The sequence below is a fragment of the Sebastes umbrosus genome, chromosome 14 (assembly GCF_015220745.1).
Source record: "Sebastes umbrosus isolate fSebUmb1 chromosome 14, fSebUmb1.pri, whole genome shotgun sequence".
In the NCBI taxonomy this organism is placed as follows: Eukaryota; Metazoa; Chordata; class Actinopteri; order Perciformes; family Sebastidae; genus Sebastes; species Sebastes umbrosus.
Window position 1 is genome coordinate 4715118 of NC_051282.1, and position 22857 is coordinate 4737974.

At 41.7% G+C, this 22857-nt stretch overlaps 1 protein-coding gene across 1 annotated transcript; it reads left to right on the top strand.

The window, feature by feature from the left end:
• The first annotated feature begins 328 nt into the window (after positions 1 to 328).
• ppl (periplakin) lies at positions 329 to 21682 on the top strand. The gene is made up of 22 exons (XM_037792343.1): positions 329 to 610; positions 6722 to 6821; positions 6989 to 7143; positions 7949 to 8069; positions 8770 to 8895; positions 9361 to 9402; positions 10445 to 10606; positions 10711 to 10818; positions 11887 to 11982; positions 12081 to 12203; positions 12310 to 12456; positions 13828 to 13979; positions 14082 to 14191; positions 14430 to 14587; positions 14719 to 14897; positions 15324 to 15462; positions 16426 to 16619; positions 16755 to 16905; positions 17006 to 17089; positions 17201 to 17317; positions 18379 to 18471; positions 18567 to 21682. The coding sequence occupies exons 1-22, from the start codon at positions 561 to 563 to the stop codon at positions 21231 to 21233; spliced, it is 5274 nt and encodes a 1757-aa protein (XP_037648271.1). The 5' UTR covers positions 329 to 560; the 3' UTR covers positions 21234 to 21682.
• The last annotated feature ends 1175 nt before the right edge of the window (positions 21683 to 22857 follow it).

Sequence of the window (22857 nt, forward strand, 5' to 3'; positions counted from 1 at the left end):
GCCACAATATTGTGCAATATAGGCCTAGTGACAACAGTTATTGTTTTCTTTCTTTCTTTTTCAGGACATATCTTATTGTGTAGAGTAGTTATAGTTCTCAGATGCAGTGTGTATTTTAACACTGTGGACTATAGTTGCATTAAGTAATGTGTGTGTGTGTGTGTGTGTGTGTGTGTGTGTGTGCGTGTGTGTGTGTGTGTGTGTGTGTGTGTGTGTGTGTGAATACCTGGGAGGCTAGCTGGAGGGCGTGGCCTGGCTCTGTGGCCCCACCTGTCCTCATCTGGCTGACAGGTAGGCTACAACAAGACAGGTTGTGTGTGTGTGTGTGTGTGTGTGTGTGTGTGTGTGTGTGTGTAAACTAAAAGTGAAGGCTGGTGCAGTATCTGTGGGAGTGGAAGCTCTGACATTGAGAAGGCTGTGTGGACTCACACACTCACATACTAACTCACTCACACACAGCTGAACGAGCAGAGGACTCACACACACACAGCTGAGGCTCACCTGTCCTATACTGGGATTGCTTTACCTGTCGGAAGCCCGCTGACAGGTGACCTGTCAACATGTTCAAGAAGAAGAGCAAGACCACCTCTATAACGACGCCGACATCAGGGTAAGTAGTCTAGTCTACTAATGGTACTTTCTTTTTAAAACTAGCCTCATTTATCGGTGTTTGAATCCTCCGGAACTGGTCTGTGTAGTCGGCTAACTAGCTCCAGCAGGTAGAACGTTACCTCTACTGCCAAACGTCATACAAAATAACGCCTATTTAAAGTGACCTTGCCACCAAAATACACCGTAGTTTGCGTAGAGAATAGTGTAAAAAGTAAGCTATTAAACAAATAAAACGTAAAGATAATGTATACTAAGTCTGCCGAATTAAGCACCACATCGTATTTATTCACAAAACACCTCAAGTTTGATATAAAGCGTGGTTTATTTAGCGTACGGATGTAGTCATTGTTATTTAGTAGTTATGTTAACGGAGTATGGTGCATATGCTGGACATGCAACAGGAGAATTGATCGTGTGGGGGCGTTTATAGCCTGTCGTGGACTATAACTTGCTGCTGAAGGTTTGACTGTTTGTTTAAGTAAAACTGTCCTGTCTGGTGCACGACTTCAGATTGTTTTAATCAACTTTTATTATTGTGAATTATTAGGATGTAACTTTAATGCCAATGATCTGGTGTCTCTGTGTGTGTATTCTGAGTACAAAACAAAAAAGAGAGGTTGTAGATTAGATTGCCTAATGTGTGCTTTAACTCAAGAGAGGGTGTGGTTGCTTGATAGGCTGTGCAGTAAAGTTGTAGTAACTGGTTTGATAAGTCTTCGGGTTGTCCTCCTTTAGAAAGACAATGTGTGAGGAATGGCTCGCAGCCTCTCCCACCAAGCCCCATTCCCTATCTCACTGGATCAGTCTGGTTTTCCACCCTGGAAATGATACAAGTGTGTATTGAGGCTTAAGTTGGTTTATTGAATTACCATTATCCCTATCCTGCTCATTTCATTCCAACCAAATGTCCCACTTTACTCTGGAAGGAGGAATGCCTTTAAAGACAGTAGAGAGCATAATGCTCCCTGTCACTCAGCAGGTATAGGCTGTTAGGGGGGTTCAGGAGCCTCAAAAATAACACCCTCTGGTGTAGAGTACCAAAAGATCAACTAATCTGTTTTTCAAGGAGTAATTCTCCAGTGTAAGGTGTGTTACACCTCCCACTGTCACACCCATCATCTAGAGGAAAAGAATGTTCTGTCTTCCGCCTGTTTAAGGAATTAGAAACTGTTTTATTGCCAAGCAGGTTTGCAAGGAATTTGTCTTGGTGTTTTTTGGTGCATAACAATAAATACAGAGCAAAAGTCAAGAGACATAATATATAAAAAAGAAAAAAAATGCTATAGAAAATTTGGGAAAAAAATATAAGAAATCAAAAAAGGCACAAAATGTAAGAAGTCCATACCAAACCAGTGATTTATTTGCATTTTTGTGCTCATATTGGTCGGCAGGGTTTGAAATTAGCACAAGCCACCACCCAAACGCTGGTAAAATATGCAAGCAGCTGCTAGATTCGCATCACTCACCAGCCACCAGGTGATCTATTGAATGGCTGGTGGACAAAAAAAGTTAATTTCCAACCTTGGCAATGAGACAATGAAGATGCCATAGTACAGATAAGACAGTCTTGTAATCACCGCTGAACAACTTGTGCACCCTGCTGCTAACCACCAACAGACAACGGTGGAATCCTAATAATGCAGCTCCGCCCTCTTCATTTCTCTTCCTGCTGCTCGTCTTATCCACTTTTAAGTTGGCCCATGAAAGCAGTGATCTCACAGGTATCTGTCAACCTGTTAAGTGTGTGAGCCAAGACCTCAACGACAGTTTCAAGTTGAAGCATGAGATCTAAAGATGGCTTGATTCCCAAAGCCTCCGAACCGCAGGATTAGTGTCTACCGTTGCACCCAAACAATAATAAGGTGAAGTGCCAGTTTAGGCCTGTTACAAGGTTTCTCTTTAAAGAAAGTTGGGTAAGAGAAAGTATAAGACAGGCAGCAAGGAGGCACTATAATTTGGAATATATTTCCTCTATAGACATTGATGGAACAGGCCTACCGGACACAGGCTCAGGGGCCCAATCTGGGCCACATAGAGATGTAATACGGCCATAAAGAAATGTAAAACAAGCACAAAGAGACATAAAACTACCACAAAGACACACAGAACAACCACAAACAGATGTAAAACAACCTCAAAGACACGTGAGACATTCCCAGTATGAGGCCCAGGGGCCCATTGTCTCATACTCCGTCCATGTATGTACAGTAGACTTGCGACATATGGATGGAGAGCAGGCAGCTGGGACAGAGCAGGACTCGTGTTTTGCTGCGACGCTCACTGACAGCAGCGGCGGTGCCTCCACACCCCTCTGTGACTTAGTGCTGGAGCTTGTGCTCTGGTTCTAATTTCACCCTCTCCCCGTGGAAACATCTGAGTTGTGTTTGTCAAAGCTACAACGCTCCGATGCCAGTTCCTTCCCAGAATCAACATAACCACACTCAAAAACATTGAATTAGAGCCAGTGAGCCTCCCTGGAAACTATTTGACAACATGTTTGGAGCACAGAGTACATTGTGGAGCAGGTATATCGCAGCATTGTTTTCAGACATTTGGATTATAATTTAAAAGCAGTATTCTGGGAATCAAGAAATACCAGTTATGTAATATAAGGCTATTGTCTTTGAACACAGTGGGAGTGTTAAATAATAAAAAAGACCAAGGCAGGGTTAGTTTTCATCTGTTCTGAATCTCTTCCTACACATGCTCTGTACAAAGTGGCGAGTTTATTCATTAAAAAAACAAGACAGAAACCCCCCTCCGGGTGGTTTTCATTTGGATGGGCCTCGACTCTACAGTACCAGTTCAAACATGTTCTTTTTTTCATTCAGTTCAAACTTGTCCTGAGATTATTTAATTTCAAAGCCAGCAGGGGCTTTGAAATTAAAGTCAGTGTCCAGTGTGCATTCGGTAGATGCTATGCAACTTGTGTACAAATGGTGAATGGGTGTGGATGTGCATGTGAAGATATCATAAGGGGGGGACGCTGTAATTTGTTAAATGGAATTCCTCCACGGATTTATTTAAATAAACAAAAAGCAATGCACAAAGGTTATAGAAAGGTTAGTGATGATTTAATATGGGTAGATACGTGTATATGAAACAATCCATTCCCTTAACAGCTACTGCCAAATAGAGCTCGCTTACACAAGATATTTGACAGCGGTTAACGTTCTGAAGCACAAATAAACACACAAACTGACTCTGCACACCTCCACACAACAGCAAAAAAATAATCGTGTCAGTGCTCTCTGGTGGACAAACTGTGAAATGTAGACACTGAAAACACATTTTGGGTATTTCTGACTTGCTTGACACTTATCAGTCGACATAAATACAGAGACATCAGCCATGTTTTTTATAGCAGCCAGGTTCTAGTGCAAAACTGCTCTTGACGTTGGCAATTAAAGGGGATATAACGTGCTCATTTTCAGGTTCATGCTTGTATTTTGGGTCTCTACCAGAACATGTTTACATACTTTAATGTTCAAAAAACACATTATTTTTCTCATACTGTCTGTCTGAATATACCTGTATTCACGCTCCGTCTGAAACGCTCTGTTTTAGCGCATTTCAACGGAGTGGCAACGGAATTGCGTTGGTAGGAAACAGTATAGGTCCATGTTTACATCCTGTCAGCTGATGTCATTCACATACACTGCAACAGGAAATAAACTGGGACACATTTATTATGTTTACGTTTAAAAACTGTGAAATGGTCTAAATATTGTAGATTTGTGACATCAAAAATGGACAGAAATCCTGACGGCTTGTTTCAAATGCACAGTTTCTGAACACGGGCTGTGTGTGTTTCTCCATGGATTGAGTGTTTTGATACTTTCACAGTATTTATATATCGCTTAAACCTGCTTTATGATATAAAAGACATGACAATCTCACTTTTTACAATACGGGACCTATAAAGGAATACATAAAGACAGTAGCGAAGGTGATCTACTGTAACAGAAGGCTGGTTCCAGTGCTCCACATTAACACTATGAGTGATACCATGCCTTCTTCATACAAGCTCTTGGCACACATTACAGTGAGTGATCATTGTCACAGTGACTGGATTAGACGTGTCTGCTGCACAAACCTGCTGGGCGAGTTTCCTTTACCTTAAGGAATGATGTCAACAGACAGTATGGCAGCTGTGTGACTGTGCATACAAATGAATTCTTGTGTTTTCAGTTATGCCATGTTATATAGGCTATTATAATGTTGTTTTTCATCCAGTCAGTCAGATCCAGTTCTGGCACTGGTGTGTTATTATGACTAAAGCTCTGAGTCATCTTCCTGGTATGAAGATCCCAGAGGCAATACAGTGTTGAATAGAAGCGGTCACATTATGGCTCATTAGAAGCTATAAAACTAGCTCATAGCTATACGGGGGTGTGCTTGTTTAGGTAGATCATAACAGTGTAGACCGGGACAGACTCGGGTCAGTAATGGTACGTGTCCACAGCCTCCGTGGCGGCGCGATTGAAGAGACGGAGCATGGCGTCGCCCACTCCTTATTTGCGTAAAGTTGATGTCTAGGCTACTTTATGAAAATCACGGGCGTCCGATGCGACTCGCGGCCTCTGGAAACTTTTAAACTAACCGTTGTCGATCTAAAATAAAGGCTTATTTCTTGCATAACATGTTTTCAGAAACACATTTCGGTGAACTATTTTCGTGATTATAAGAGAAGAAAGTTTCCAAACGAGCCGCCATGCTTGTTCCGGTTTGAAAGCTGGAAGCAGCAGCCCACGGAGGGAAAACGTTCGTCCAATCGGGAGCCGAGTGCCTTGTGCCTAATGGTAGCCCATCAAGCGTCCAATGCTGGGAAGCGAGGCGATCTCTCGTGATAAAAAAATGCCCCTGTGGACACGTACCATAAGGCATTTTAGCCCGCCTGCAGTAAGGTCTAAGAGTTACAATATGTCAGTTTGGTTTGTCCATGCAACATCTTTTACCGTGCAGATCGCCATCAACTTAGCTGTGTATTAATATACTGTTCCAATCAAGTTCTTTTTGGCCCCAATCCTGAACAGAGTCCTTTAACACTGGGTATCGGCTGATACCCAGTCTGATCTGATATCTTACATTTACATAAATGTTGATTAAATAATTATGTATAATACCTTCTTTTCCATACGCTGCTTGATCTGAAGGTCCTAGTTAAACAAATATTAGGATTATAAGCTTAAAGGGGACATATGAAAAACTCACTTCATCAGTGCCTGTGCTTATACAGTACATTTGGGTATCTGGAGTTCCTACCAACCCACAAACTGTGAAATCAGACAACCCCGTCAGTTTGTTGTGGGCTGTCTAAATTAGAAAACATGTGATTCAACAAGCCGTTCAGATATGGCTCCCCTTCCTTTGTCACTTTCATTGCTCATTAGAATATAACCGCCCACAGCTTGAGAACTACCTTTGCAAAGGCACACCATATTTTTCTCGCTAGCCAATCAGAGCGGACTGGGCTTTTTCAGGAGGAGGTCTTAAAGAGACATGTGCTAAAACGGAGTGTTTCATACAGAGGGTGAATACAGGTATATTCAGACAAACAGCCAACATAAAAGCATGTAGGCATCTTCTGGAGAAACCTAAAATAGACTAGAATGAACCTGAAAATTAGCACTATATGTCCCCTTTAAATTATTAATATGATATGAATGAAAGTTTAACTGAGAGAATGCATGTCCTGATATTGACGCAAGCCACTAGGGAGACGATCCAGCACTCTGTTGGAGTCGTGTGAAATCCAGAAACACTCAGTCCCCTCCGATCTTACAGCTGTGTTTCACCGGGCTCTCCGTTTATGAGTTCAGACTCACTCACTGGTGTGCTCTAATCATTTTTCACCTTCACCCACCAATTTTCACTCGCACAGAAATGCTTCACTGGAAAAGAAACACAGTAGAGTACAGTAAGGGAAGGAAAGTTGATTGGTATTCAGTGTTAACACATGCCATTTTGATTGACATGTTTGCTGCTTAGATGTTCACATCATTACTCATTAAATACGGTGGTTGTCTGTGATGATAAATAAGGTGGGAAACAGTGGAGGATATAACAGACAGTGTCCCCACTCACCCTCTGTGTTTTTGTCTTCCAGCGCTCCGTCCACAGAACTGAGCGCTCTGATCGACAAGCTGCAGAAGAATGCTGATAAAGTGGAGAAGAACAGCTATGACATCGAGCAGAACCTCAACAAGGTACAGTCTGATAACAACGTCTCCCAAAGGCCTCAGAGACCGGTTCATTCTGACAAATGCACAGATGATTTTCCAACCTTTATGAATAAAAATTTTCTATATAACAATTAGTGGCTCAGCAGTGTTTGTCTGATTGACTTTCTTACGTCCACTGTGTTTTTCTGCAGGATGTGAGTAAGATCAATGAGGGGAAGCAGCCCCTCTATCAGGAGGACACCAACAAGAGAATCCTCAACACTCTGGAACTGCTGAACAGCCTGGATGAGGACGCCGTCAACGCCAAGCGCCTCCAGCATCCGCAGGCTGAGATGATAGAAAAGGAGTGAGTTAGAAAATATCTAAACTACGATATCCAGAAGAACCAGACCTCTGCTGCTCTCAGTTCATCTTCTCAAACAGAAATACTGTTTTCATTTGCTAAATACTTCTAAATGCTTCTATTTTGCCATTTCTTTCAATCGCTAAGCTACCGTCAATGAAACTTGAATTAATGTGAAAATTCTTTAAAATGTTAAGTTTCATTGACGATACCTTAGCAGCAAAAGGAAAAAAAAAACAAAACAGAAAAATAAAGGCGATTGGAAATACTGTGAATTCTCATATAAATGCTGGTATTTAAATAAGAAATCTCAAATAATAGCCGAGGCGCGGCCAGCTCGAACACATAAAGGCTGGTCGCTAATAAATAGCCTAACATGATTCAGGGAAAAAGGGCAAATTGGAATGCCTGATATGACTGCGTTGTACATCTAAATGTACATTAGACTGAATTTAAACATGGAGGAAATGCTGCATTTGCATTAACTGGGGAACAGAGGGAATGAGAAATAAAGGTCTGTTTCCCTCTACGTAATTAAACCACTATTTGAGAATTTAAATATATTTAAAGATAGTTATTGAGAATAAATATTTGTATTGAAAGAGAAAGTGTGCCGGCTTTTATATAAGAATTTACATTGTGGTATAATCTGACTGTTAGAAGAGCTCATGGTTCTTTTAGTCAGAATACAAGTTCAGAAAGAAATCGAATCATTTGTACACATAGAAGCTTTGTTATCTTGTCATGCTAAATTTAATGAACTGAAAAATAATACATTGTGTCATCTTGTGTGTGTGCGTGTATTCAGCATGAGGCAGCTGCGTGAGAAAGTGATGAAGCTGAAAGAGGACACGGACCGTATCTACCACCTGACCCGCACTGAGGGGAAGCCCAGCATCAATTGGGGAAACATGATGGATGAGAAACTGGTAGGAAGCATACTGTACTTGCACACTCACACAGGTCGCCACTGTGGACCTGACCATGCACACATTCTCTCATACGTCCACAGACGCTAAGACCATCTTGGGTCCAAAGTCATTTACAGAAACCAGATCAGGTCCAAAGTCACTGCCAATTCATGAAACCAGATGTCAAACTGATGGTCAGACATGTATTGTAATAAGGAAATGATTCCTAAATTAGATAATAATACAGTTTCATGTACAGTAACTGTAACTGTCTCTTACTTTGCTTACTGGGATTCGTTAAAAGTAAATACTTTTTATACCTACTGCTGGTTCTGCTGTCCTTTAGAAGCTAAAAAAAATAATGAAAGAATGAATTAACAGAAGCTAAGTTACAAGAAGTAAACAACCGGATCAATCTGAAGAAATAGGGGGTGATAGGAAAACAAGAAAGCAGGAAATAAACGGTGGGCCTCATTCACCAATATCTTCTCATGTTTGTTCTTAAATTTCCTCTCGAGAATGGTCTACGTCAGATTCATGACTTCATCTTCTTAAACCGCGCGATTGTTCGTACCTGTGTTCTTATATCGATGAATCCCATTGCCAACACTAACTGCCTTTGTACGTCCAGTATACCACTTAACCGTTTCAACAGTATTATAGACTAATTTAATTTAGTGGAGTGGACTGAAGTGTGTCGTTTTGTCTCCCTGCCCAGGACAACCTGAACAACAAGGGCTTTGGCCAGGACCTGCCATCTGTGGAGAACGAGGTGGAGGAACACAACATCTCCCACAGCGAGGTGGAGGCTCTGGCTCCTCACATCGCCACCAGCGGAGACAAGGTACAACCAGAGAGCCAGAAAAGAACTGAATGACGTCAGGAGTTATTTACTCATAGTGACCTAAACTGGTTTGAGTTTCCTGAGAAGTAATAATCATGTAACTGTGTTGGCTAATTAAAAAACAAAAATATATCAGTTGAATTGGATATTATATCTTTCAATTATTTATTAGAGTCAGACAAAAATGACAAAATGCTGTAATGCTAACTAAATAGCATTAGCAACACATGACTAAACAACCAAACACTGATCCGTTTACACTAGTTGGTAAAAAAATATATTGTTTGTATTGAAAATAAATTGCATAATTGCTTATGGTTAAAATCTTGCACAATTGTACTTAACATAATCCATATTTTTAACAGTGGTGTGCAATATGCAAAAGTTCTCTATTTGTAAATTACTCACATGACCCTCATCTTGTTCGTCTTGTTCTCACTCTCCCTGTTTTCTCTGTTTCTTCAGGAATACGTCAATAGCCTCCAGACGAAGTACACCAAACTACTGGTAATTTACTACCGCACCCACACCTTCACTCTCTAAGCCCACGGCTGTGTGCTCTGATCAGCATAACTTGTGACTGTAGGCTGCTTGTATAAAGACTAGGGCTGTTAAAGTTAATGTCATAATAATAACGCGCTATGTCATACTAGATTGTCGCAAATGAGGTTAAATAACGCTCAAAACTGTCATGGCCATTTTCAAAGGGGTCCCTTGACCTCTGACCTCCAGATATGTGAATGTAAATGGGGTCTATGGGTACCCACAAGTCTCCCCTTTACAGACATGCCCACTTTATGATAATCACATGCAGTTTGGGGCAAGTCATAGTCAAGTCAGCACACTGACACACTGACAGCTGTTGTTGCCTGTTGGGCTGCAGTTTGCCATGTTATGATTTGAGCATATTGTTTTATGCTAAATGCAGTACCTGTGAGGGTTTTTTAAATATTTTAATTGATTGACAGTCCTAATAAAGATTCCAGCTCTCATCACCATCAGTACTGTCTGCAAACAGAACGTTTCACTGCAAGTTTACCGTATCATAATGAGTACTGCCAGTGTCAAAAGTTTTTACATTTGAAAAAAAATCTGCTTTACATTTGTTCAAAACACTAAAGGCCCAATGAATGTATTCTACGAACAAGTATTGTGTATCCAAAGTCTCATATGAGTTCCTTTAGTACCATCAACACACACACTCTAGTTGATTTTGACTCAGTCCCACATACACCGTCCTGCAGCTACAAACACTCACTAGAGCAACAGATGTGGATTAATCCGCCGCTGAAAATAGTCCCTAACTAACTAAATGCACCATTTCCTCACAATTCGAGTAACGTTTGCTAAAAACCACAGGGAACAGCTGTTTTAAGAAATTACGGAGCCTTTTGAGAAGATGAAACCTATGCTGTTAAATATTTATATAGAAATATCCTCAAATCAATTTTGTTAGCTTAGCACTATAGCTTCCAGGGAATCCAAGTCATCATGTTTGAAAAATGTGGTCGTAGCTCTAAAAGTCTTTCCTTCCCCTTCCCTTGGTTAGGCCACTTCCAGCGCTCGACAGCGCAACCTGCTGTCCCTGCGGGACTACATGCAGCGCTGCACCAATGAGCTGTACTGGATGGACCAGCAGGCCGAGGAGAGGATCAACTACGACTGGAGCGACACCAACCTGGACTACCCCGCTCGCCAGAGGCAGTATGAGGTATAGCTGAGGGATGGACACACACCACGTATTAAAAACAAGCTGCACGCTGTATATATAAAATGAGCGATAAAAGACTCAACACATCTGTCTCGCCCTAACAGAACTTCATTAGTAAATGTCTGGAGTCCAAGGAGGCCACCATCACCAAACTGAATGACGATGGAGAGAAGCTGACTGCTTCTGACCATCCAGGGAAGAATGTTATTGAGGTACAGTCTCATCCATCTGCTCTATTCTTTTACCCTTTTCCTTGCTGCATGTGTACCTGGGCTCCAGAACCCTATTGACCCCCCAAGGATTCATTCTAGAGCCTCTTCTTTTCTCCCCGTACATGCTTCCTCTTGGACGAATCGTTCATAAAGACAACATTTTCTTTCACTGCTTTGCTGATGACATTTGAAAAAGGCTAAAAGACTACCTTAATACAGTACCAGTGTTCTGAAAACAACAAGAAGTTGGTTATTGTGGTTTGGCCGCTCACCAACCAGCGGGCAACTCCGGGGTCTGAAAAGTGAAGCCATCGCTGAAGTGCTTTAAACTTGCATTCTCTCTAACAGCCAGCAGGGGGCGACTCCTCTGATTGTATAGAAGTTTATGAGAAAATGAGCGTACTTCTCACTTGATTTATTACCTCAGTAAACATCGTAAACATGAGTTTATGGTCTCAATCACTAGTTTCAAGTCTTCTTCAATACAACATGATGTTCATTTAGTAAATTATGGTCCCATTTAGAGTCAACTAGACCATAAAGCAGGGGATGCTTTAGGGTCCTGGCTACCTTGTGAATGACAGGTCGCTACCACGGCGTTGTCCGGTCTGTGTTTTTATCTTAGAACTTTAACCCTTTCACAGTGTGTTTTCAGTTCATGAAAGTTAATTTTAACATTTTTGGTCGCTTAAAAATGTCTTATTCAGCATTTGGCTGTACTTAGCTCCACCCTCTCATTTCACTTCTGGTTGCTAAAAACCAAGATGGCGACAAAATGTCAGTCCACAAACCATTGGGTGACGTCACGGTGACTACGTCCACTTCTTATATACAGTCTACGTCACCAACACGGTTGGCAAGTGGAGTTGCAGCTGCGGCTGTGACACAGCAAGCAATTAAAGTATTTAAAGTCCACGTAAAGCAAAAATAAATATGCATTCTGGGTTTGTGACACCACCGAAAAATGTGTAACTAACTCTTTTTTCGCTTTGATGAAGTTGTTTAAAATGTGCTTTGAATATATTTCTACCGATCCAGTGCTCACACACACACACTGTTGTTTTTCAGGCTCATATGGAGGCAGTCCACGCTGACTGGAAGGAGTACCTGAACCTGCTCATCTGTGAGGAAAACCACCTCAAACACATGGATGAGTACCACAAGGTCAGACACAGGGCACAGATACGCACTCACAGTAGTGTATACATTTCACCCATTTAAACAGGTAAAGCTCATCAGTGTGTGTGTGTGTGTGTGTTCAGTACCACAAGGAAGCACGTGACACTCAGGACCTGCTGAAGCGGATGGAAACCGATCTCAACCAGAAGTACAACCCAGAGTTCAAAGATGTGTATCAGATGGAGGGCCTGATCAGAGAGCTGGATGTGAGTACTTCTTTTACAACAGACAGACAGACGGTACCACTGACTCCTTCACAACACTGCTGCAAAATATGCTGCCTGTATGTAATGTATGTTTGTATATATGTAGGACCAATCCAAGGCCATGGACCACTTTGATGAACGCGTCAAGGCTCTTCAGAAGCGCAGCCTGCAGGTCTTGCCTCTGCAGTACCGTCGGGAAACCCCCCAGAAGCTGCTGCCCGTTGAGGCTCTGTGCGAGTTTGACACCGATGAGGTATGTGGTGTGTTGCTGAAAGCTAACGCTAATCATTTTAGAGTGTAGCTGCTATTACTCAGATTAGTTATTACAAGGATTAGTTATTGAAAGCAAGTGAAAACAGTTTAGTTTGATGTGAATTGTGAGTTTATTAAAAGGTTATCAGTGATCATGACAGAGGGTTTTAACTGTATGCGACTCAGCAGAGAAACCAGACCGTCTGTCCCACTACTGAACACATGTTGGCTGTGATGCACAGTTTAGCTTAGAGGGCAGAGAAGAATAGATTTTTCTATTGTTCAACCATTTTAGTACGGAAATGTATTCCTTTTTTCTGATTTCCTCTTTGGAAGCTATCTCCTAACTTCCTTTATTTCCTTCATCTTTATCATCTAATTGCCTTTCTGTGCTGCAGTGACCCCATTTCAACTCAAAACAGTTCATCTTATCTTTATTTGATGTCCTTTTTTCTCTCTCTAATCCCAGGATGTTCTCTTGCTATAGCGAGTGCGTGACTAAGCACTCTCCCTTCCCTTCGCTTTTTCTAAATACTAGGCCTGTAACTTGTTGGTTTTGTGTTGTAATGTATTCAAATCCCTTCAGAAGGGAGCCCCAAGGCTGAGTCTCTGAGTATCTTATTTAAAACCCCCGAGGATCACAACACAGGGGATTTGAAGAAGTCTGCACATTCGACTAGAGCCTATAGGAGCTCTTCAGCTTAGGTGGAGCCAAAGCTCGTCGTGTGCAGCTTGTCTCTTGAACTCACTGATTTCGGGTTTTCATTATAGGACATCATGTGCAGTACAAAATGCATGAGGTTATAGTCACTAGCAGATGTACACATTCGGTCCTAGAACCCAGCAATCCCTTTTTGGGGGGACATTTTCTGCAATGTCCTGGGTGTAGGACACAAATCCGTTTTGTCAGGTTTGGAAGGCTTTGTCTGCTTAGAGAGGCGCGGAATCAAAACATCAGTTGTAAGGAAGGACGTTGAGCGTATGGAGAGCCATCTTTTTACTTTTGGCATGATGACAGTTTATTGCAGCATTACCACCCTCTGCTGTATGGAGCCTGGAGTGTGCCACAGCAATAATTAATAATAATTAATCAATTAATTAAAGTTTATATATGTATATATATGTTTTTTTTCTTTAAAAAAAAAATGTAAACTTAAAAAATCTTTAATTAAATAGAAAGGTTTTAATAGTTTCTTAAAATATTTGTGTTTAATTACCATTTAAATTATTTATAACGGAATTTTAAAATGGTATGGGATTTCAGATAAGTCAAATTTAAATTCCTCTTTAAATTAATTAACAATTATTCATATTACAATTCAATAATGAGTCTGTCAACCTTGTTCTGATGAAAGCTGTTGGATGTGTACAGGGGCAGATTTTGCGTGGGGAGAGGTACACTCTGCTCCGGAACAACGGGGCCAAATGGGACGTGAAGGATGCAGCTGGACGTCAGTTCACTGCCCCGGCCGTCTGCTTCATGATCCCCCCCACCGCCCCCGAGGCCGTGGCTGTCTCTGACAAGTGAGTGTGTTTGAATGAACACGTACAAGAACAGCACTCTAGGATGACAAACACCGTTATATTCTACTCCAGAGCAGCTCTAACAGTTTTTTGTGCTTGCAGCCTGGCCAGCCAGCAAAAAGGTATCAAGCAGAAGATGACAAGCAGCAACGCAACTCTGCAGAAACGCTTCGAGGACCTGAAGAAGGAGAGCGGAGCTGCAACAGCTCCAGGTACAGAACACGTCCGACTCTGCTGTATTGCAGCTTTTAGAAAACATGTTGTGTGTTAACATTCGAGCAACTTGATTTATTTGTTGCTCTAATTTGACTATTTGATTTAATATGCCTCACTGAAGCACACAATGCGTTGACATAAGGTCCTCAAGCTGGGTCAAGTGTTACCTGATCTGTCTAGAAGTAGTGAACCTCATCATGTTCATGTTGTGTGTGTGATTGCGTGTGACCTCAGACAAGCAGGAGCAGCAGTGCCGCCAGCTGATGGCCGGCCTGGACAAGGTCGTCAGTGACCTGGACAAACAGGAGAAGGGCATTTATGCTCGAGTGCGCCCGCCACTGGAGCAGAACAGGCCTCTGCAGGACAGCGCTGACCGCCTGCAGGATATGAAGGTAATGACTTCCACTTCATTCTGTTGTGCTGTCTCGCACAAATGCCTACATCTCTCGATTTAGCTCCAAAAGCTTAGAGAGAGTGTTTGTGCATTTTACAACTCACTAACCCAGACATTTCCCCACTTCAGGACATTGCCGCTGCTGTCAGTAGGATTGAACCAGAGAAGTCCACTAAGGTGCAGGAATCAAAGAGCTTCTTGGCCTCAAATCCAACTAGTGCCAGCGCCCCTCAACTTTACAGCAAGGTGGATGAAGCCAACAAGAAGTACGCCAAGATCGAGGAGCTTCTTCAGTGCTCTCAGGAGAAGTATGTAGCTTGATATGCATCTCAGTGTCTCTTCTTCTGTGGTAGTTGTGACATACAGTATATATATCTAGATATATATATACAGTATATATATCTATATCTATACATATATATAGATATAGATATATCTATATCTATATATATGTATAGATATAGATAAAGATATATATATATATATATATATATATATATATCTATATATGTATAGATATAGATAAAGATATCTATATCTATACATATAGATATATAGATATATCTATATCTATATATAGATATATCTATATATCTATATATAGATATATCTATATATCTATATATAGATATGAGTGGGCGTTTCCATTTGAAAAACAAAAATGGAAAAGAAATATTAAATATTTGTTGAATTATGTTCCTTTATACTACCTAATAACTGTGCTTACCTTTCAGACTGAAGAATTCCAACCAGCTGGAGACTTCCCTTCAAAATGGAAAGACTTTACTGTCAACCTACGAGAACAAGCTGGCCAGGGAGGAGGTTGCTCCAGCTGACATCTCCTCACTGGAGAAAACACAGCGGGAACTTGGAGTAAGCTGGCTCTTTTATTCTCTGGCGCACATTACAATGATATCCCACTCTGACTGAGAAAAAGGGCGTACTGGTAAATGTAACGTTAAAGATGCTATGGAGCAACGTGTTGATCAGCAGGTCCCCATTTTCTGTCTTGTGCATGTGCACATGCATGCACACAAAGGCGCCCAAATACACGTTACTGCAGATGGTTTTGTGCCGTTACACTGAACAACATTTGTTGGCAGTGACATGCCAAGAACTTTAGCAATGTGCCAACATAAGGCAAGGAAGGAAGAAATGTTGTATGTGGAAGATATTTCAACATTAACATGTTTGTTTGGCGTTAAATGCATTTTAGGGTAAATTTAGTAAATTCTGTTTACAAGAAAACAGGGTACCTTTGACTAAAATCATACCAGAAATATAGAGATTACACATTTCATTAAATGATTAGTCCCTAATTAATAAGGAAATTATAACAGTATCCTAGTAAAGCAGATTTACAACTAGACTGGTAATTACTTAAACCATGGACAGAGTAAACACTGGAGGGGGTGTATTATTTTCAGTTAACTGCATGGCTCTGAACATTAACTCCAAGATTTACAAAGGTAGTGCAAACACGTTTTTACTTCTTTAAGATCATATTTCCCCAAAATGAAGAACTTTATCATTGGGCATCATGATCAGTCCTATTGATCCAATGCAAATAAAGGCAAAAGTGCCAAAAAATCAGTTTCATCCATCCATGTCCCTTATGTATACAAGTACAACGATGGTGCCTTTATCACCAAATATACAGTATGACATTAGTGAAATTATCAAAACTCTAGCAAGTGTTGGATGCGATGATAATCTCTAAAAGGAAGAAAGCCTCCACTCACTGTCTCATTTTTATCATTGACTTGTCAGTATTATTCTTTCCTGAAGAATACAATGCTGTGTATATTTAGTTTGTCTGCCTTGCTACTCTGGTAGGATATTGGATCAGACCTGAGGTCCAAGAGGTCAGATATCGCTGAGATGGAGCAGAACCTGCGTTTGGCCAAAAGCAGCTGTGACAATTTGGCCACCAAGTGCGGAGAGCACTGCTCCGACATCGACAGGCAAGAGGCGGACGTCCAGAAGCTCAACAAGCGCTTCAACAACCTCAACAGGCAGATCGACACCAGGTGAGAGGGTCGGGAAAAAAAGGGAGATCTGTGCGGCGTCAATATTATTGGAAGAAATACAGAGCATCACATTACAAAAACACATATCATATAGACCTGTACATAAGATCTGATCTCTTTTGCTGTGTGTTGCAGGTCTCAAAGCTTGCAGAGAGCCAAGATGTCGTACAACAATTACCGCAACGATTACGACAATCTGAACAACTGGTTGGCTCGTGTCCCGAACTACGAGCCCACTGCAACTGATGACACTAGACAAGTGGAGACCAAGCTGAAGAATCAAAGGGTGAGAGTGATGAGCAACATGGCCATTCATACTCGTAGAGAAATATTCTGTCAGTGGTGCTGTGGAAAAACACTTCTAACAACCTCTCTGTTTTTGACAGAACTTGCTCTCTGATCTCGCAAGAAAGGAGTCTGACTTGAACAACGTGTCCAAAAATGCCCAGCTTTACCAAACAGCTGTCAAAGTAAGATATTCTACGATGATTCTTTTTTTAGCACCACATTGCTACCTTTAACTTGCAGAAATACAATAAGATGAAGGTTTGATTAACGGTGTACTGATTCTTCTTTTGTAGGACTACGAAAATGAAACTGAGAAGTTTAGGTCGATCCTCGACCTCGAGGATGGACTTGTACCTCAGACGTACAAGAGGAGCAGAATGGAATCACCTGCGCTGACAGTCAAGGCAGAGGTGAGGCCCAACAGCTATAAGCTTTCATGAGATGTCACTGTCAGTTCATGCAGAACACCTTGTGTACGTGTCTGTAGTGAAATGAGCAAGTGTGTTAAAGTACACAGCAAACTTTTAGTAAATTTAGTATTGCACTTCCATAATGCTGGGGCTTGTGAGAGGGCTTTGAAGCTAATTTTACCGAGTGGCAAACGGTGGAATTACAACTTCCGTGTCCGTCACGTGGTGCCATTGGGCCCAAACAGACTTTTTCCCATAGAATTACATTGGGAAAGAGACGTCTGTTAACCAGTGGATAAACTTTTTTGAGGTAGCTCTGTACATATCTGCCTTTTAAAAAAAAAATATATGTTAGACATAAGTTATCCACTCTGGTCGCAAATCCTTTAGTGGCTCTAGGGGGCGCTTTTTATTAGTCTGAAACTAGTTTCGACCCTGAATGTTCTTGGCTAAAGTAAATATAAACTGCCAGGTTTATTCAAGTCTGAGTGTTCAGTGGGTTTTCGTGTCACCTCCTCTGTGGACACCATTGCTTTTTATCTGCAGTTTTATATTAATAGGCAACAGGTGCTCTCCCACTTGATCCGTAATCTGTGAAAGCCACACAAAGCCAAAAAAAAACAAGTATACAGTACTAAGAACAGAGATATTCATGTTCACTCAAAGGCCGAGCCACTACTAGGAATATTATCCATATTTTCCTCAACCACTATTTTTCATATAATTAAACTGGATGTAGTAACCAAGGTAATAACTCAGTGGTTTCCAGCCTGGGGGTGGCATAATAAATCTGAGGGTTCACAGGGGGGGATTAACAGGGACAAGTTGAAAATAGCAAAATTAATGTATTCTGCTACAGAAATTCTGTTTAATTGTTCAGTCTTTTCTTTAATCTTTCCTTCTTTTCTATGAATTACCGGATAGTTTTCCCTTCTTCGTGTTTCTTTAGACTACTTAATTGAAAAGTTACATGTTGAATTTAAAGGGTCTTGAGCCAAAAAGGTTGTGAACCATTGAAGGATTTACTGTATGTGCTTAACATGTCTTTTCAATGTTTACAGGAATCTGCTATTGAGGCTAAGTTTACTGAGGTGAATGCTGTGAACAAGCAAAAGCTTCAGAATCTGGAGTTCACCCAAGGTCTTCTCAACCAGGTGAAACATTTTCACATGATGATGATAATGATGATGATATTAATAAGAATAAGAATAACATTGAAAATAACAATATGATGATTTTCCCTCTATAGCAACCTGAGATCACTATGATCCAGTCTACAAATGTTCAGTCAGTCAATGCTGCCCCAGGAGAAGAACCCTGGAGAATCAGGAAGCAGCTGGAAGATGAGGTCCACAGGAGGGAGCAGCTAGAGAAAGAAATTGAGACTATCCAGACTGACATCTATGTCCTTGAAGGACAGAAGCCTCAGGACACAATTGTCAAGAAGGAACTGATCAAAAAGGTTCCTGATCCACAGCTGGATGAGGAAGTCCATAAGGTCCAGCAGAAACTCTCAGAGGAGCGCCGCACCACCCATGTCATGGTGAACGACCTTGAGGTACTAAAGTTGAAGCTGCGCGGCCTTGAGACAGAGGTCAAAGAAGGAGCACAGCAATACACGGTCAAGGAGGTCCTACGTATAGAGAGAGATCGTGGCCAGGAGGAGGAGATGCGTAAGCTTCGGGAGGAACTGGATGAACTCAGAAGGCAGAAGTTGATGAAAGACAACGAGCTGATTTCGATACAAAAGCAAGTGACCATCCTGGCTGAGGAGAAGAACAGGGAACAGGAGGTGATCACTGAAGAGGAGGTGATCAAAGTCCAGAATGATCCCCAACTTGAAACAGAGTACCGGGTGCTCCTTGACAGGAAGCAGAAGGAAATGGATGGCAGGACGCAGCTGGAGGATGAACTGCAATTTCTTCAAGATAGGCTACGAAGGCTGGAGAAGGAGAAATCAATGGCAGAGGAGAAGATTTCCATCAAAGAGGTGCTGAAAGTAGAGAAAGATGTTGCCTTTGAAAGGGAGGTAGAGAACCTCAGAAGGCAGTATGAAGACGAGAAGACCAGACGTAGATCATCACAGCGAGAAAGGACTGACCTCCAGCGGAAAATTACCAGCCTAGAGGAGGAGAAGTCCAGGGTGGTTATTCAGGAGAAGGTGCGAGAGATCGTCCGCCCTGACCCCAAGGCTGAGAATGAGGTGGCCAACCTGCGGCTTGAGCTTGTAGAGCAGCAGAGGCGCTATAAAGATGCAGAACTCCAGCTTAGATCCCTTTCGGAGGAGCATACCATGCTGAGGAACAGAGGACCTCAAGTGGAGGTCAAAGAGATAATCAAAGAAGTCATCAAATACAAGACAGATCCGCAGACCGAAAGAGAACTGGAGAAACTTCGCAATGAAATCGTAGATAAAACCCACCAGATTGAGAAATCGGAGATGGAAAGCCGCCAACTTCGTGATGATATTCAAAGATGGAAGGACACCAAACCCCAAGTGCAGACTAAAGAGGTGGTCAATGAAGTGCTGCAGTACAGAGAAGACCCCAAGACTAAGGAGGAAATTGAGATTCTCAAAAGGAAACTGGCCGATGAACAGAAGAAACGCCTCGAACTTGAGAGAGATCGGTCAGAACAAGAAGAGAAGATTAGGCTGAGGAAAATGGATCTGTCTCAGGTCCGCGAGAAGTTTGTTCAGCAAGAAGTGGTCAAGATGGAAGAAGACCCGCTCCTCAGATCAGAGTGTGACACCTTCACATTAAACATCAGCAATGAGCAGAAACAGAAGGAGAGCCTGAAGACGGAGCTCTACCAACTGCAGAGACAAAAGGCTGACCTGGATCTGCAACTGGAAGAACTGGAGCGTGAGCGCAGGGCAAGGCGCGATGCAGAATTGGAGATCCAAAGGCTTCGGATCAGACTTCATGAGCTGGAGATCCGTGACAAAGAGAACCGTGAGAAGGTGACTGTCAAACAGAAGGTCGTCCTGCAACAGGATCCCCAACAGGAGAAGGAACACTCCATGCTCAGACTACAGCTTGATGAAGAGAAGCACAAACGCACTCTGCTCGAGAAAGAGTTGAACATCCTCATCCAGCAGCAGATCACCCTGGAGAAGATCGATGTGAAGGAAAGAGTCGTCCGCACTGAGAAGGTCCAAGTTGAAAGGGACCCAGAGGCTGAGATTGAGATTGAGAACCTAAGGAGGACTCTGGATGAGGAGAAAAGAAGAAGGAGAGAACTTGACCAGGAGTTGGGCAACCTCACTTCCAGATTCTCTGATATGGAGTTCACAAACACCAAATCTTCTAAAGAACTGAGCTACATCCGTGATGAAAGTGGTCGCCTGCAGCAAGAAAACCAAAGGCTGCAGAACGAGATCCGCAAGCTTCGGTCCGAAATCGAGATCACCAGCAAAGAGACTCGGCTTATCACTGAGTCCGCACCGAGGGAGGATGGAAAGAACCTGGAGTTGAGGCTTGATTCACTGCAGAGGGAACTAGCAGAGCTCAGAAGCATAACCCTCCAGAAGGATGAGGAGGTCGAGAGGCTTCAAAAGAACCTGGTGGCAGTGAGAATGAAGAAGGAACAGAGGGAGAGCCATCTCCGTAGGTCTATCGTGGTCATCGACCCAGACTCAGGCAAAGAGATGCGACCAGAGGAGGCCTACAAACTGGGGCTGATTGACTGGAAGATGTTCGTCAATCTGCAGAGCCAGGAGTGCGACTGGGAGGAGATCACGGTCAAGGGCCCCAAAGGAGAATCCTCGGTTCTTCACGACAGAAAATCGGGCAAAAAGTTCTCCATCGACGATGCGTTGCGTCTCGGGCACATCACAAATCGTCAGCTTCAGCAGTACATAAACAAAGAAATTTCCATCCAGGAGTTTGGTGTGATGGTGTCGGGCCAGAAGTGAATGCAAACATGCTAAGAAAGAGTGTTTTCGGTTTGTTTCTACAAGATTTCCTCTGTCTCATTTCTTCTGTTTAACAATCTCCTTGTGTTTTATTGCACCTCCATTCTGACTTTAATAATATGGTGACTTGGCATTACTTTATCCATGATTCCTAAATGCACTATGTATTTATTTGCTTATGCATATTCAGTTTTGTGGTACTGGCATAAATATATGGATTGATATTACTATTATTACAGCCAACTACACAACATTGTATGTGGTAGGAAGAGCTTTGATTTCTTGCACTGGGTACTTGGGTAGAGAACATATCTTCGCATATCATTATTTGATATCACCATTGAAATTCACTTGGGTACTAAATGTTTATTTGTGGGGGTTTTCCCAGGTTTACTGTAACTGACGTGTGTTCTGTACGCTTCAATAAAAGTCAAATCAAACTGGAAAAATTGTATGTTTTTTTTTGTGTAATCTTATTATGGTGAAACATGATTTTCATGGCGTTACTGAGGAGGACAATTCCCATTTAATTCTGTATGCTATATTTTAATGATGGATGTCCAATACAAAGCACTGAATATCTGAATAGAAACACATTGATAAAATGAGAGCAGATGGCCCTGTATCTATATCTGCTGTAGTCGCACTATTTGCAGGAAATGTTAATAATTATAATAACAATATTAATTATAATAATAATAATAATAATAATAATAATGAGATACTTTACTCATAAAGCACTTTTCAAAACAAAAATTACAACGTTATCCTAGTATATTGTAATTGCAATGTTCCATGGTTCAATTGACGCATGGACACTTGGTTGTATGTTATTCCCCCTTGCCTCTCTATTCTGGCTGTTTGTCCCCTCTCTTCTGTCCACTCTCAAATAAAGGTAAAAATGTCCCAAAACATTCACTCCGTAGTTAAAACACATCGCGACATATCCCTCTCCCCTAAACTGTTTATCAGTAGTGCGACCAAAGGTGCACACTTGATTGTTCTGCTGTTTCCTATACGCATATATTTACACAAACATGATTCTCACTCACCAGTTGCTGAAACGCTGCGTGTCCATCCTGTCATGTCCCATTCATGAGATTGACGAGCAAACAGGGCCGTAACAAATCCCCCCGTTATAAAGGGTGCCCTCGCGCGTTTTTGAGATCATGTGATCAGTTTAAATATGTTTATTATTTGGAATTGTGATTATGTTGCAAATTAACTTGTTTTGGTTGGGGGGGAATGTTTAGACAGAGGTATATCATTTATATGTAAAATATGCCTAGGTTAAAGGGACTATAAATATCTTCTATGATGAAAAATAATGTTAATTGTTATTTTTCTGTGTAAGGAATACGCCCAGGGGAGGGGCTATTGGTTTAAAAGGGGGTCATCTTGGCCAGCTGAGGTGAGTCTGATCTTGAAGTGTTGACAGAGAAGGTCACACTCAGGAAGGTAAAATATAGATTGTATTTTTGGATTGTTTTTGCCTATTCTGAAAGAAATCATGGAGTTATTGAGGAACTCGATTTTCAGTACTATTTGATGTTTTGTACATAGCTTATTTTCTATTTTTCACTTTTTGTAAATAGTAAGCAATGATTGCACTTTGGGAGGCCGG

Bases quoted from the DNA above. Each gene is read 5' to 3' on its own strand.
- ppl (XM_037792343.1), top strand. From the start codon at position 561: ATGTTCAAGAAGAAGAGCAAGACCACCTCTATAACGACGCCGACATCA. The intron at 8,896-9,360 runs GTACAACCAGAG...CTGTTTCTTCAG, and splicing joins TCGCCACCAGCGGAGACAAG to GAATACGTCAATAGCCTCCA. The intron at 16,620-16,754 runs GTGAGAGGGTCG...TGTGTGTTGCAG, and splicing joins AACAGGCAGATCGACACCAG to GTCTCAAAGCTTGCAGAGAG.